Genomic DNA, 14,510 nt, shown 5'->3' on the forward strand with positions numbered 1-14,510 from the left:
ACAAAAAATAAACCACATTGTCAGTGCACCAGTCAAGGAAAATGATCAAACTACACAATTTTGATATAATTTTTTGTATCTTGATATATTGAAAATCAACACAGACCATTCAGAAAATATAAATTATAATTAAAGCTGCAAGCAGCGATGGACGGGACCTGCTTTTGCTGGTGTTTCCTGCCTTTACCCATTCAACATATCCTTACCTGCACATTACCTACCTTCCCTGCATCCTGGGTTCACACTGGTGCTTCGTTCTTTCACCCATACATGCTGGTGCTTCCTGCCATCACCCAGACAACATATCTTTACCTGCACGTTACCTACCTTCTCTTTATCCTGGAGTCAAACTGGTGCCTCCTTCTTTCACCCATTCAACATATCTTTACCCGCACACTACCTACCTTCTCTGCATTGTGTGGTCACGCTGGTGTTTCCTGCTTTTAAGCCGCCAACTTGAGACGACAGCAAAAAGGCTCTTAAAATCAAAACCGGAGCAGTTAGAAAAACTCTTTGCGCAACTTTTAATCAGAAGGGTTCAATCTCTGTCCTGTGCGAGTTTGAAGCCGACACAATAAACGCGCTCAGAGGAGATAATGTTTGAAAAAAGGTGACGGGTTTTTACAGAACTTTTGTTTTGAAAGGGGAACTGCCAACTTCCTGTTGACTTTTGCTGAAGGATGTCAATTAATGAAATGTAGGTCTAAGTGAGACCTACATAAAAGTTTTTGTTTCATGTCTTTACAACATTCCTACCGGAAGTTAAACACAGTCTTGTCTGTGTTTTCTTCCCAAAAGCAGTTTTGTCCGTGTTTTATTCCTAGGAGGCACTAGAGCGCAATTTGGAGTTTTGGGGTTTGTTTTTTTATTAAATCGCAATTTTCGCCAGTCTTGATGTGTGTGTCCAGTTTGGTGAGTTTTGAAGCATTTTAAGGGGGTCAAAAAGGCAAAAATGACATTTTTTAGGAAACTTTTGTTTTAAAGGGTTTTTTGCCAACTTCCTGTTGATTTTTGCCGAAGGAGGTCGGTTTCTGAAATCTAGGTCTAAGTCAGACCTACATAGAGGTTTTTGTTTCATGTCTCTACGACATTCCTAACGGAAGTTACAAGCACTTTTGTCTGTGTTTTTTCCTAGGGGGCGCTAGAGCGCAAGTTTTGAGTTTTTTTATTATTTTTTTTTTTATCGCAATTTTCGCCAGTCCTGATGTTTGTGTTAAATTTGGTGGGTTTTGAAGCATGTTAAGGGGGTCAAATTACAGATCAATGAGGCGTCAGTATAATAATAATAAAACCTTAGAAGTACAATAGGGACATTCGGTCCCTAAAAACATGTGTTCTTGTCTCATGTTGGGATTGTGAATTATGTGAAAATTCCCCCAAAAAGTGCACTTTTCCTATTGTCTGTTGAAAATAAATTGACCAAAGAAGAAATAACCCCAAATCTTTGCCGGAGTGATGCGAAGCCGAAGTAAACCGTCGTTCCGCCGAGCTGACACTTATTTATGTATTGTTCATTCATAAATATACAAAGAAGCCTGTAGCCATGTGAGCCCCCCCGTGGATACGCTCTGTAAACATCCTTTTGACACCTTAAACCTCACAACGTAGTGACAACTATTCGTAATATACAAAAGACTCATGCCTGTCAGGCTTGCCCCTGACAGTTTGTTTGTGTTTTACTTTTTCCTGTCTGTGTGTGTAGTATTTCCTGTCTTTAGTTCCCGTCAGCGCTCTTATTTTGTCTGTTTCCTGTCTTTCTCCCTGAGTGCTGTGTCCCCTCAGCTGCGGCTGATTGGCACCTGGCCACACCTGGTGTCAATCAGCCCGCACCTATTTAGACCTATTTAAAAAATAAAATAAAAATCCGTAATGTACAGGACATAACAGCCTTGCAGTTTTATTGAAAAATGAAGTCCTTTCAGCAGGCTTGACCCCCGCCCTAATCGTCGTCGGACATGATGCAACGTAGTACACTGGAAGCAAAGAAAAACATTTTTTTTTTTTTATCGCTATAAATAAATACTTCTGTAAAATATACATAAAAGCTGCCATAGACACAATTTTGTACATTACATTCATCCGACTGGGGCTCGCTCGCAGGGGGGGGAAATGCTGTCATTGTCCTTCCACGTCCTCTTTAAGACATAAGTCCAAAAATTTCCCGGATTATATAACATTGTCTCTTTGCAAGGAGCAAACCCATACAAATATACTCATTTAAAAAAAAAAAAAAATCCTCGTACCATTCCCAGACCGTGCAGGGATATTGTAAACAGTTTTTTTTTCCTACTTTGGTCATAAATTAGGATTTATTTTTAAAAAATGTGTTATATGAGACCATACGTGTGATTCGATAAGAAATATAAACATAGTATGTAAAGCTCTAGAAAACAACAAACTTGAAGTATCTGTCAAGTTTAAAGTAAATATAAACAACTGAATCTGTACATACCGTATTTCCTTGAATAGTAAGCGCCTGCCTTTGCAAAATAATTAGCGCATTTCAAAATGCAGGAGGCTGATTTCAATTTATGTCCAAGCTATTGAAAATTAACGGTAAGCAGCTACGTTTTATTGATATACCGTAGCTGCGTGTGTCAAATATGAGTCATTAAATGACTCCCGCCTCCTGGTGGTAGAGGGCGCTAGTGATTTTTCTTGCGACTACTCGGCTGCAGAAGAAGTGACGAGTGACGTGATATGTGCTGGGAACGGATATGACGTGGTGGGGGGGGGCATGACGGACCTTTTAGGATGTAACACCACTACTCCTATGCTGGTTATGTAAAAAAACGGGCTGACATGAAGCATATTCCAGTCCTAAATACCCATCCCATCCATCCATTTTCTGCCGCTTATTCCCGTTCGGGTTCGCGGGGGGCGCTGGCGCCTATCTCAGCTACAATCGGGCGGAAGGCGGGGTACACCCTGGACAAGTCGCCACCTCATCGCAGGGCCAACACAGATAGACAGACAACATTCACACTCACATTCACACACTAGGGCCAATTTAGTGTTGCCAATCAACCTATCCCCAGGTGCATGTCTTTGGAAGTGGGAGGAAGCCGGAGTACCCGGTGTATCATTATTTATACAATAACACTTCATGGTGGCAGCGGTGGGATAAAGAGATCACCCACGGAGCAGAACGGGAGGGGGAGTTGTCCGAGGGTAATTCGGTCGTCGCCCCCCAAGTGAGGAGCCGAGCTAACTGATAGGAGTTTTCTAAACTGGACTTTCAATCAAAGCAGGAGGTAACAAAGGAAGATCTCCATCAAGCCAGAGAGACTTTTAAAACTGCAGAAAGATAAGGAAGACTTTTATAAACAAGTTATCGATGCTTTTGATCAGAAGGAGCTGGCATGGATTTCATTTATAAGTAAAGGTAAGACCATTTTGAAGTTTTTTTTTAATCAAATGTGCTTTTCATGATGGTATCCTTACATCACACTCAAATTTTTTACTGCATGGCTTTGGTAAGCGTCGGAGTGAGAAGAGGTTTTAAATTGATCAGCGCCCCGGTGGCAATTCAAGGAAATACGGTAGATAAACTAATCATATTCAAGGGTTTTATTTTATTTATTTTTTTTAATATTAAAAAGAGTCGAGAAGAAAAAAAAATTGAGCTTTCAGTAAACATAGTTTCATAGAGTACTTTTCATATTACACAACAGCAAATCCACTTTCACAGGACTTGGCCATGCGGTACCCAAAAACCTACAACCCATTGTAACATATATATATATATATATATATAATTATTTTTAATAATTAGCAGTATGTGTTCTCTGGAGTAGATTCTTTACATAATATGACTGATGTGAAATATTCCCCCCACCCCTTCAGTCAAAAGAGAACGTGTGTGATTTGGAGCGTGGAAGAATCCATTGATAGTCTGATGAGGTCCTGGTGTCGTACCTGCGAGGTCCACGTTTAAAAAGAACCTAAGGAGGTTATGATTTATTCTGGGCCGACACACCTTTCCAGTAGTCTAAAATATCATGCAGGTCCTCATCTTTGGCAAACTGCACCTTCTTGCGGAGGGCGTGGCCCGCCGCCATGTACTCGTCGTCCTTGTGCCGTTTGCGGTGCAGCTTGAAGCGCTCCCAAATGCTGTGCGAGGGTTTGCAGTAGTACTCGGGGCTGGACGAGTAGCTTAGGTTGTGGTACTGCGGTGGCAGCTGGGAGTACGCCAAGTCTCTGGAGCGGGAGTGGGGTAGAGACTCCAGCATTGGCGACTTGATGCCGTCGGGTCCTTCCAGCTCTTCGATCTGAACGTCGGGATAGGAGTGGCGGTGGTCGCCGTACTGACGGATCTTCTCCGCCTCGGCCCTCAGGATGGCGGCGGCGGGCGTTACCGTGAGGATGGTCTCCCCCGTCGGGGAGGTTTTCTCGATGTACCTGGATTCCGTGCGGTAAGGCCTGGGGCTTCGCATTCCTGAGGCAGTGCTGGGCCTTTTTGGCGAGGCGTCCGAGGAGCGGTGTCTCTGCAAGGAATGGTGGTAGCTGTCCTGATACGGAGGGGACAGGAGGCCGGATTTGTTCTGTGGCTGCTCTGATATGAGCACCAGCTGGGGCTCCGCATTGGACACTGCTCCGGATCTTACCCCTTGATAAGAAGTGGAGTCCGACTTCAGAGCGTCAATGCAGTTGTTAATGATCTGGTTGACTTTGTCCACCTCCTTTGCGATGGTAGAAATCTCTGCGACGGAGCCCTGGCTGTTTCCGGGCATCCCCATGTCACACTCCCTGCGTTCATGGTGGTCCAGGCTTCTCACCTCCATGTAACTTCCCTTCATCATTTTGGGAGTTTCGTTTATTTCTTGAAATTTGTACTGCTCCATTTCGCCTGCAGAGGGTAGGTAGGGCATACGTGGTGCCATGCTCTCTCCAGACAGCAGCTGCTTCTGGGACATGCGGGAAATAGGGCCCCCTTCCAGTTCTTGTCCATACTTAAGCTCCATTATGTTCTTTTTCATCGTCCCTGCTTTTTTGTGCTTTTCGTCTTGCTGGCGTTTCCGTCGCAAGCAGTAGTAAACTACCCCGAGGAAGATGACCATACTGAAGAGGCATCCCAGGATGGTCATGATGTAATGAGTGGCCGTCGCGTTGTTGGAGTCCCTCGACTTGCCCTTCCAGGGACCGGTGGTGATTGTCAGGCAAGTGTGGTTGTGTTTCAGTGAGTTACGAATGGAAGCAACACAGTATGTGTAGTTTGTGTGGGGTTTGAGGTCCTTCAGGTCAATGTCCTCCTTTTTTTCTTTTAAGGGTTGGATGTCCATAAAAAAACTGTTGTTGTACTGAACCAGGATGTACATCTTTTTGAAAGGATTGGGAATCTGGACCGTGATGGTGGCGCCTGTGTTCGACACCTGCTTCAGTTTCATCAGAGGGTTTGCTTCCACTTCATTGTTGATTGCAGTGATGTTGCTCGGAATGATGTCTTCTGGTTCTGTCCCCGATGGACAGTCCTCTAACCCACAGAGGGTAAAGTCTGGTGGGGGTGTTGAGGGCTCGAGGGGCAGGGGGAAAAAGGGCGTGATGTAGTCGTCTGTGCACACGGTGGTGAGCATGTGAAGAGCATTTCGATACGTGGGGTTGTTTGGGTTCTGGCTTAGCAGACTGTAACCAGAAACGCCACTCGGGGAGTCACAGACCATCCGCTCGTTGGTTCTGTTAGGGAACACAGAAAGCCACTTGACGAAGCCAAGTAACTCACAGGAGCAGTTGAAAGGGTTAGTGTAGAGCTCGCAAGTGCTCAGCTTAGTCAGACTGGTGAACGTGGAGCCGTCCAGCTGCTGGATGCGGTTCATGGACAGGTCGATGTTCTCAATGTTGGGGCATTCCCAAAAGGCATTGGGTGTCACAGTCTCGATCAGGTTAGCCTGGAGGTAGAGGTACTGTAGCTTTCCGAGACCTCTAAGGATCCCCTCTGTCAGGTTCCGTAACTTGTTGAAGCCCATTTGAAGAACTTGTAAGTTAAACTGTCCGGAGAATGCCCCGTCCTCCACGTAGGATATCTCATTCTTAGTCAGGTTCAGGTAAGTCAAGTTGGCAAAGCGACTGAGAGCTAAGTAGTGAATACTTTTAATTTTGTTCTCATTCAGGCGAAGGTCCACAATGGTGCTGTTGATGTGCTGCGGGATGGCCTCATAAGGCGGTTGGTTTTGGCTGCAGATGGCAAGCCACACAAAGCCCTTTTCGCCCTCGATTAGCCAGCAGTCCGCGCTGACCTGGCCAACACGGCTCAAAAAAACAATGGTCGCAGACCAAAGCAGGGCGCTCGTCGCCGGCCCCCACCTGCAGGCAACCGGTGTTTCCCTGCGAGTCATGTCCGAAGAAGATCGGAGGCGACAGCGCTGTGGTTTCAGTTCGAGAGCAGTAGGAGTACGTTCAGCCGCCGCCTCGTCATGGATGAATTCATTTAGATTTGCAGATGGTGAACTCGTGGCATCGTCTCTGCTGGGTTTGTGCTTTTGGTCTTGGCACCAAACATCCTTTTAGTCCGACTGTCTTCTTTGCATCACTCGCTTCCAGGTGGAGGCATGACCTGCAACACAGAGACGTGACGATTAAACATCAAGCAGCTATGCTCTGCTATTCATGCATCCATCCATTTCCTACTGCTTGTCCCGTTTTGGGTCATGGGGGGTGCTGGAGCCCATCTCTATACATCGATACCCCAACTTAAGAATACCCCAACTTTATTTCGAGACACAAGATTTCCCCCAACCTTTTGTTGTGCTTCGAATTGCAAGAATGAATTTTAGTTACACACTCGTAGAAATTGTTCACAACCCACATCCAGAGATCGATGCAACCCTGCCCTCCAACCATGAAGACTAAGAACATGAGTGCAAAGAAACCTGAAAATCAAAAAGTCTGCACCAATTCGAAGCATATTTAGGCTCTCTGCCAAAACAATATCTGCAGAGCGTACATGAATCCATGAAAATAAGAAGAAGCTGACGAATGGTGAGCCCCAACTTGTTTCAGTTTGTTCGGTTTTATATTTGATGGTCGTGTAATGGGTGATGAGCCAAGAAGACGCCAACGAGGAATCGTCAAACAAAAAGCTTCATTTGTTTCAGCAAACCTTAGACTGGAGCTGCAGCTCCAGGAGAAATAGTGGGCCTGATTACTCCTCTCATCTTTTCAGACAACTGTCCTTAAATTACTTTTACTTTTCGTAGTTCTAGCCTTGGAGCCGGTCAGTCTGGCTAGTCAATCTTTCCTTGACATTATTCCTCTGATCAGTTTGAGATGAGATGGGTGACCTACGGTCCACATCCAGAGATCGACGCAACCCTGCCCTCCAACCATGAAGACTAAGAACATGAGCGCAAAGAAACCTGAAAATCAAAAAGTCTGCACCAATTCGAAGCATATTTAGGCTCTGTGCCAAAACAATATCTGCAGAGCGGACATGAATCCATGAAAATATGAAGAAGCTGACGAATGGTGAGCCACAACTTGTTTCAGTTTGTTCAGTTTCATATTTGATGGTGGTGTAATGGGTGATGAGCCAAGAAGACGCCAACGAGGAATCGTCGAACAAAAAGCTTCATTTGTTTCAGCAAGCATCAGACTGGAGCTGCAGCTCCAGGAGAAATAGTGGGCCTGATTACTCCTTCTCTCGTCTTTTCAGACAACTGTCCTTAAATTACTTTTACTTTTCGTAGTTCTAGCCTTGGAGCCGGTCAGTCTGGCTAGTCATTATTCCTCTGATCAGTTTGAGACGGGTGACCTCCGATCCCTATCCTCTAGACCACTTCAACGCACTTCTTGTCGGGATCCCCAGCAAGAACATCCAGAAGCTGCAATACATACAGAATAGTGCTACGAGGATCCTGATGAGAGTGCGGAAATATGACTATATCAGACCAATTCCCAAATCCCTTCACTGGCTTCCTGTTCTAATCAGGATTGAATACATAGTCTCCCTACTAACCCACCAGTGCCTCCGTGGAAATGCCCTCCCTCTACCTCAAAGAACTAGTCATCCCCAAATCCTCCACACGACACCTCCGCTCCGGACAGGCTAACCTCCGAGGACAAAGCTATGAACTATGAGAGACCAGGCTGTCTGCTCCGCCGCTCCCAGTCTGTGGAACGCTTTCCCTGACCACCTGAGGGCACCACAGACTGTGGATGCTTTTAAAAAAAGGCTTAAAAACCCTTCTTTTTAAAATAACCTTTTTTTTTAGATATATGCATACTAGTTCTAGCTATTAGGCTTTTTCGGTATTCCTTTTTTTATCTGTAGTTATCATTATGTATATGTATTGTTGCATTTGAACAACTGTATTGTTGATAATATAGGTAAACTATTGGTATTGTTCATAATCAATAGCGCTTTTTCTATTGTTTTTTGTATTCTCCAGTTGTAGTGTAAAAATGCTCATTGTCATTTCTATATTGATATTTATTTCGCTAACTGCCTCTTTGCTATCCCTTTTACGATCATATTTGTGCATATCGTATGTGCAGTGTTGTTGTATTGTTTTTGTTGTGTTTGCTGTTGTTGTTTTTGTCCCTCTGTCCAACCCCCCTCTTATCCCCACAATTTCCCCCTCTGTCTTCCTTTTTTTTTCCTCTTTCTATCCCCTCCTGCTCCGGCCCGGCTGCACAAAATGATAATAGAAATACATTTAATAAAGTCAAATTCAAATAAGGTAACAAGAGAAGTGTCCTGCACTAATTTTTTGTAAAGTAAATCTGAAAAGCCGATATGGGCATCTATGTCAACTGTATGATTTGCCTGAGAAGCTGGACAGGACAAAAAAATATATATATATATATATGTATACTAGTTCTAGCTAATAGGCTGTTTTAGTTTTTCTTTTTATTCATTTATTTATTTATTTTGTAATACACTGTAGCACTTTGAGGTTTTTTACTCAATGTAAATTGCTTTTTACAAATAAAATCTGTTATTGGGGTAGAGCGGCCGTGCCAGAAACCTGAGGGTTGCAGGTTCGCTTCCCACCTATTGACATCCAAATCGCTGCCGTTGTGTCCTTGGGCAGGACACTTCACCCTTTGCCCCCGGTGCCGCTCACACTGGTGAATGAATGATGAATGAATGATTGGTGGTGGTCGGAGGGGCCGTAGGCGCAAACTGGCAGCCACGCTTGCGTCAGTCCTACCCCAGGGCAGCTGTGGCTACAAATGTAGCTTACCACCACCAGGTGTGAATGAATGATGGGTTCCCACTTCTCTGTGAGCGCTTTGAGTATCTAACAATAAAAAAGCGTGATATAAATCTAATCCATTATTATTATTATTATAATTATTATTATTATTATTATTATTACTACTCCTACCTGTGGGGGCTTCCTACCAGATGTTGCTAATATCACTCCTAAAATCCAATGCTGCTATCCTTTTAAGTTCCCCAGTGTTCCTTTGGAGCAAGAGCCACCACTCTCTGGAGTGCTTGGGATGGACAGGTGCACTTTTTTACCTTAGTAGAATAATCCTCGGAAGGATTCTGTGACCAAATACAAAAACATGCTACTTCACAATCATATAAGACAATTGTATACGGTATTATTTACCACTGTTTCTTTCACCTGACTATACAAACTGGACTTGCGAGCATTAGCCTTGCTCAATGGGTCTTATGCAGACTTGCATCTCGGTTGCGGTCAACCCTGACCTCTGCGGTCCATCACTCAAGGATAACATAAACAAGGAGATGCGTTTCTATTGTTACACGGCGGAGAAGAAGCCCGGAGAACATTAGTCCGCTCCCCAAGGTAAAATACACTTACATTATTTATTGCAACTACTGCGGTAGATGGAGTGATGGCAGGAATCGCATGTTCGCAAGAAACGGCAGAAAACAGGCTTCAGTTTGAACACCCTTTTTTTCCACTTGGTTCTAGTGCTTGACCCGTTTTCCAACTAATACATGATTACCATATTTTCCGGACTACAAGGCGCACTTAAAATCGTTTTATTTTTTTCTCAAAACTCGACAGTCCGCCTTAATGTACGGAAAAATTCTGGTTTTGCGAAGCAATTTTATTTGGTAAATGGTGTAATAAGTGCGACCAGTAGATGGCAGTCAAACATAAAAGCTACGTGCAGACTGCACTAAGATGGCAATATGGCTCAAGTAAACTTTGATTGATTCATTGATTGATACTTTTATTAGTAGATTGCACAGTTCAGTACATATTCTGTACAACTGACCACTAAATGGTAACACCCCAATACGTTTTTCAACTTGTTTAAGTCGGGGTCCACGTTAATCAATTCATGGTAAAAAAAATACACCAAAATGTTATATTAGTGATTCCTAGAGCCCAAAAAAAGTCTGCGGGCTATAGAGCGTTTTCCGTTCGGGCTCCAGTACTCTGGAATGCCCTCCCGGTAACAGTTCGAGATGCTACCTCAGTAGAAGCATTTAAGTCTCACCTTAAAACTCATCTGTATACTCTAGCCTTTAAATAGACCTCCTTTTTAGACCAGTTGATCTGCCGCTTCTTTTCTTTCTCCTATGTCCCCCCCTCCCTCGTGGAGGGGGTCCGGTCCGATGACTATGGATGAAGTACTGGCTGTCCAGAGTCGAGACCCAGGATGGACCGCTCGTCGGGACCCAGGATGGACCGCTCGCCTGTATCGGTTGGGGACATCTCTACGCTGCTGATCCACTTGAGATGGTTTCCTGTGGACGGGACTCTCGCTGCTGTCTTGGATCCGCTTGAACTGAACTCTCGCGGCTGTGTTGGAGCCACTATGGATTGAACTTTCACAGTATCATGTTAGACCCGCTCGACATCCATTGCTTTCGGTCCCCTAGAGGGGGGGGGGGTTGCCCACATCTGAGGTCCTCTCCAAGGTTTCTCATAGTCAGCATTGTCACTGGCGTCCCACTGGATGTGAATTCTCCCTGCCCACTGGGTGTGAGTTTTCCTTGCCCTTTTGTGGGTTCTTCCGAGGATGTTGTAGTCGTAATGATTTGTGCAGTCCTTTGAGACATTTGTGATTTGGGGCTATATAAATAAACATTGATTGATTGATTGATTATATGTTTGATTAAAAATATAGAACATTACAGACGGCGCTCAAAAATGCATCAAAATGTTTTAGTACGACTTTGGTAAGCTATGAAGCCGCACCACTTTATGTGCTCTTCTTACCTTCTGGTACATGCTGATCATTATTTGGGATCTGCATGCATCCTGAAAAATTGCACGCGTCCGCCTTTGAAGTCTGTGTTGACACCGTAAGTGTGACCAGTAAATGGCAGTAACACAAAATACCTGATATGTATTTGGGATCTGCATAAGTCCTGAAAATGTGCGCTCTTCCGCCATTGTAGTCCGTGGCAACGCCATAGTCGATAAGCTTGTTCTATTTCTATCATGATATCTGGCGTTTTTGTTTTGCAATATTATGCAAAAATAACTTTTCTTGCTTTCTGGTACCTGCTGATCTGTATTTGGGATCTGCATGAGTCCTGAAAAGTTGCTCTCTTCTGCCATTATAGTCCGTGAAAAACCCCATGGTCGATAACCTTGGTCTTTTTCTCTATCATATTATCTGGCGTTTTAATTAGCAATATTACGCAAAAGCAACATTTCTTACCTCCTGGTACCTGCTGATCTGTATTTGGGATCTGCATAAATCCTGAAAAATTGCACGCACCCGCCTTTGAAGTCTGTGTTGACACCTTAAGTGTGACCAGTAAATGGCAGTCACACAAAATACCTTCTGGTGCCTGCTGATCTGTATTTGGGATTTGCATAAGTCCTGAAAATGTGCGCTCTTCCGCCATTGTAGTCCGTGGTAACCCCATTATCGATAAGCTTGTTCTATTTCTATCATATTATCTGGCATTTTTGTTTCGCAATATTATGCAAAAATAACTTTTCTTACTTTCTGGTGCCTGCTGATCTGTATTTGGGATCTGTATAAGTCCTGAAAAGTTGCTCTCTTCCGCCATTGTAAACCCCATGGTCGATAAGCTTGGTCTTTTTCTCTGTCATATTATCTGGTGTTTTGTTTAGCAATACTACGCAAAAGCAACATTTCTTACCTTCTGGTACCTGCTGATCATTATTTGGGATCCGCATAAATCCTGAAAGATTGCGCGAATCCGCCTTTGTTGTCTGTGTTGACACCGTAAGAGTGACCAGTAGATGGCAGTCACACAAAAGATATACGTGTAGACTGCAATATCACGCCAGTAAACAACACCAAAAGTTTAAATGTTCCATTGAGAATATAAAACATTACACACCGCGCTCAAAAATCTGTCAACGTTTTAGTACGAGTTTGGTAAGCTATGAAGTTGCACCGCTTGATGAATTGTCGGAATTAGGGTTGCCATAACCAGACAAACCGTGCGTTAACATAAAATTATTTTTATGGTGTGGATAAGTGTATAGGGACTGAAAAATGGCACCCACTAGCAGACATATCTGGCGTTTTGTCTTGCAATACTATGCAAAAAAAACGTTTCTTATCTTCTGGTGCCTGCTGATCTGTATTTGGGATATGCATAAGTCCTGAACATTTGCGCTATTCCGCCACTGTAGTCCGTTGTAACCCCATAGTCGATATGCTTGTTCTTTTTCTCTTTCATAATATCTGGCGTTTTGTTTTGCAATATTATGCAAAAGCAACATTTCTTACCTTCTGGTACCTGCTGATCTAGCTGAAAATTTGCGCTGGTCCGCCTTTGTAGTCCGTGTCTTCTTGTTATGGGACATTCATCCTCCGCTGTTGCCATTTCTAATATAAAGTAGTGTAAAGTTCTTACTTATATCTGTCAGTAAACTCGCCATGAAAGCGCTAAAACATACCGGTGTAGTGAGTTTACATTATTCACCCAAGGATCCTCAGGTATTAGAGAGTTCCGGTCGGACGTTTTTTTACGGGACACATTTCCGGTGTTGTGGTTTTTGAATGAGGAGACGCTGCTCCGTTATTGATTGAAGTAAAGTCTGAATGTCATTAAAACAGTTAGCGCCATCTTTTGACACTTCTTCCACTCCCGTCCTTGCACGCTACACCGCAACAACAAAGATGACGGGGAGAAGACGCTGTCGAAGGTGAGCCACGTAAATAAGACCGCCCACAAAACCGCGAATCTTGAAGCGACTGTCTCAAAGCGGCTTGAAGATTACGCGACTTACTCCTGCAGATGTCAAAAAGGCAGCTATGATATTGGCTACTCCATTGGCTTTTTTGAGAGACACTGGCGTTCACCGCAGCCATCCGACTTTCAGGTATGACTATACAATCTCACTAAAACACTATTAAAACAATACGCAGATAAGGGATCTTCCAGAATTATCCTAGTAAATGTGTCTAATTACATCTAAAACGCCCCTGCCACCGCCTGGAGCCGTCGCCTTTTCTTTTTTTTTTTTTTTATGCTTTACTCTAACTTTCCTTATCCATGAATCTTTCATCCTCGCTCAAATTAATGGGGAAATTGTCGCTTTCTCGGTCCGAATAGCTCTTGCTGCTGGAGGCTCACATTATAAACAATGTTCAGATGTGAGAAGCTCCACAACCTGTGACGTCACGCGCACATCGTCTGCTACTTCCGGTAAAGGCAAGGCATTTTTATTGGCAACCAAAAGTTGCGAACTTTATCGTCGATGTTCTCTACTAAATCCTTTCAGCAAAAATATGGCAATATCGCGAAATGATCAAGTATGACACACAGAATGGACCTGCTATCCCCGTTTAAATAAGAAAATACGGTGTTAGCTTTCACTGCTATGCTGATGACACCCAACTCTACATGCCCCTAAAGCTGACCAACACGCCGGATTGTAGTCAGCTGGAGGCGTGTCTTAATGAAATTAAACAATTGATGTCCGCTAATTTTTTGCAACTTAACGCCAAAAAAATGGAAATACTGATTATCGGTCCTGCTAGAGACCGACCTCTATTTAATAATACAACTTTAACATTTGACAACCAAATAATAAAACATGGTGACTCGGTAAAGAATCTGGGTTTTATCTTCGACCCAACTCTCTCCTTTGAGTCACACATTAAAAGCGTTACTAAAACGGCCTTCTTTCATCTCCGTAATATCGCTAAAATTCGCTCCATTCTGTCCACTAAAGACGCCGAGATCATTATCCATGCGTTTGTTACGTCTCGTCTCGACTACTGTAACGTATTATTTTCGGGTCTCCCCATGTCTAGCATTAAAAGATTACAGTTGGTACAAAATGCGGCTGCTAGACTTTTGACAAGAACAAGAAAGTTTGATCACATTACGCCTGTACTGTATATACCTTTATATACATATATACATACATATATACCTGTACTGGCTCACCTGCACTGGCTTCCTGTGCACTTAAGATGTGACTTTAAGGTTTTACTACTTACGTATAAAATACTACACGGTCTAGCTCCATCCTATCTTGCCGATTGTATTGTACCATATTTCCCGGCAAGAAATCTGCGTTCAAAGGACTCCGGCTTATTAGTGATTCCCAAAGCCCAAAAAAAGTCTGCGGGCTATAGAG

At 43.6% G+C, this 14,510-nt stretch overlaps 1 protein-coding gene across 1 annotated transcript in view; it reads right to left on the reverse strand.

Moving 5' to 3' along the window:
• Positions 1-3,545: 3,545 nt before the first annotated feature.
• elfn1a (extracellular leucine-rich repeat and fibronectin type III domain containing 1a) overlaps positions 3,546-14,510 on the reverse strand; it is a 230,261-nt gene continuing 219,296 nt past the window's right edge. Inside the window, exon 3 of the mRNA XM_061905272.1 lies at positions 3,546-6,550. Within this exon, the coding sequence (XP_061761256.1) occupies positions 3,954-6,332 (2,379 nt within the window). The 5' untranslated portion in view covers positions 6,333-6,550 and the 3' untranslated portion in view covers positions 3,546-3,953. The remainder of the gene's footprint in view (positions 6,551-14,510) is intronic.

Source organism: Nerophis ophidion, linkage group LG07 (assembly GCF_033978795.1).
Source record: "Nerophis ophidion isolate RoL-2023_Sa linkage group LG07, RoL_Noph_v1.0, whole genome shotgun sequence".
NCBI classification, from domain to species: Eukaryota; Metazoa; Chordata; class Actinopteri; order Syngnathiformes; family Syngnathidae; genus Nerophis; species Nerophis ophidion.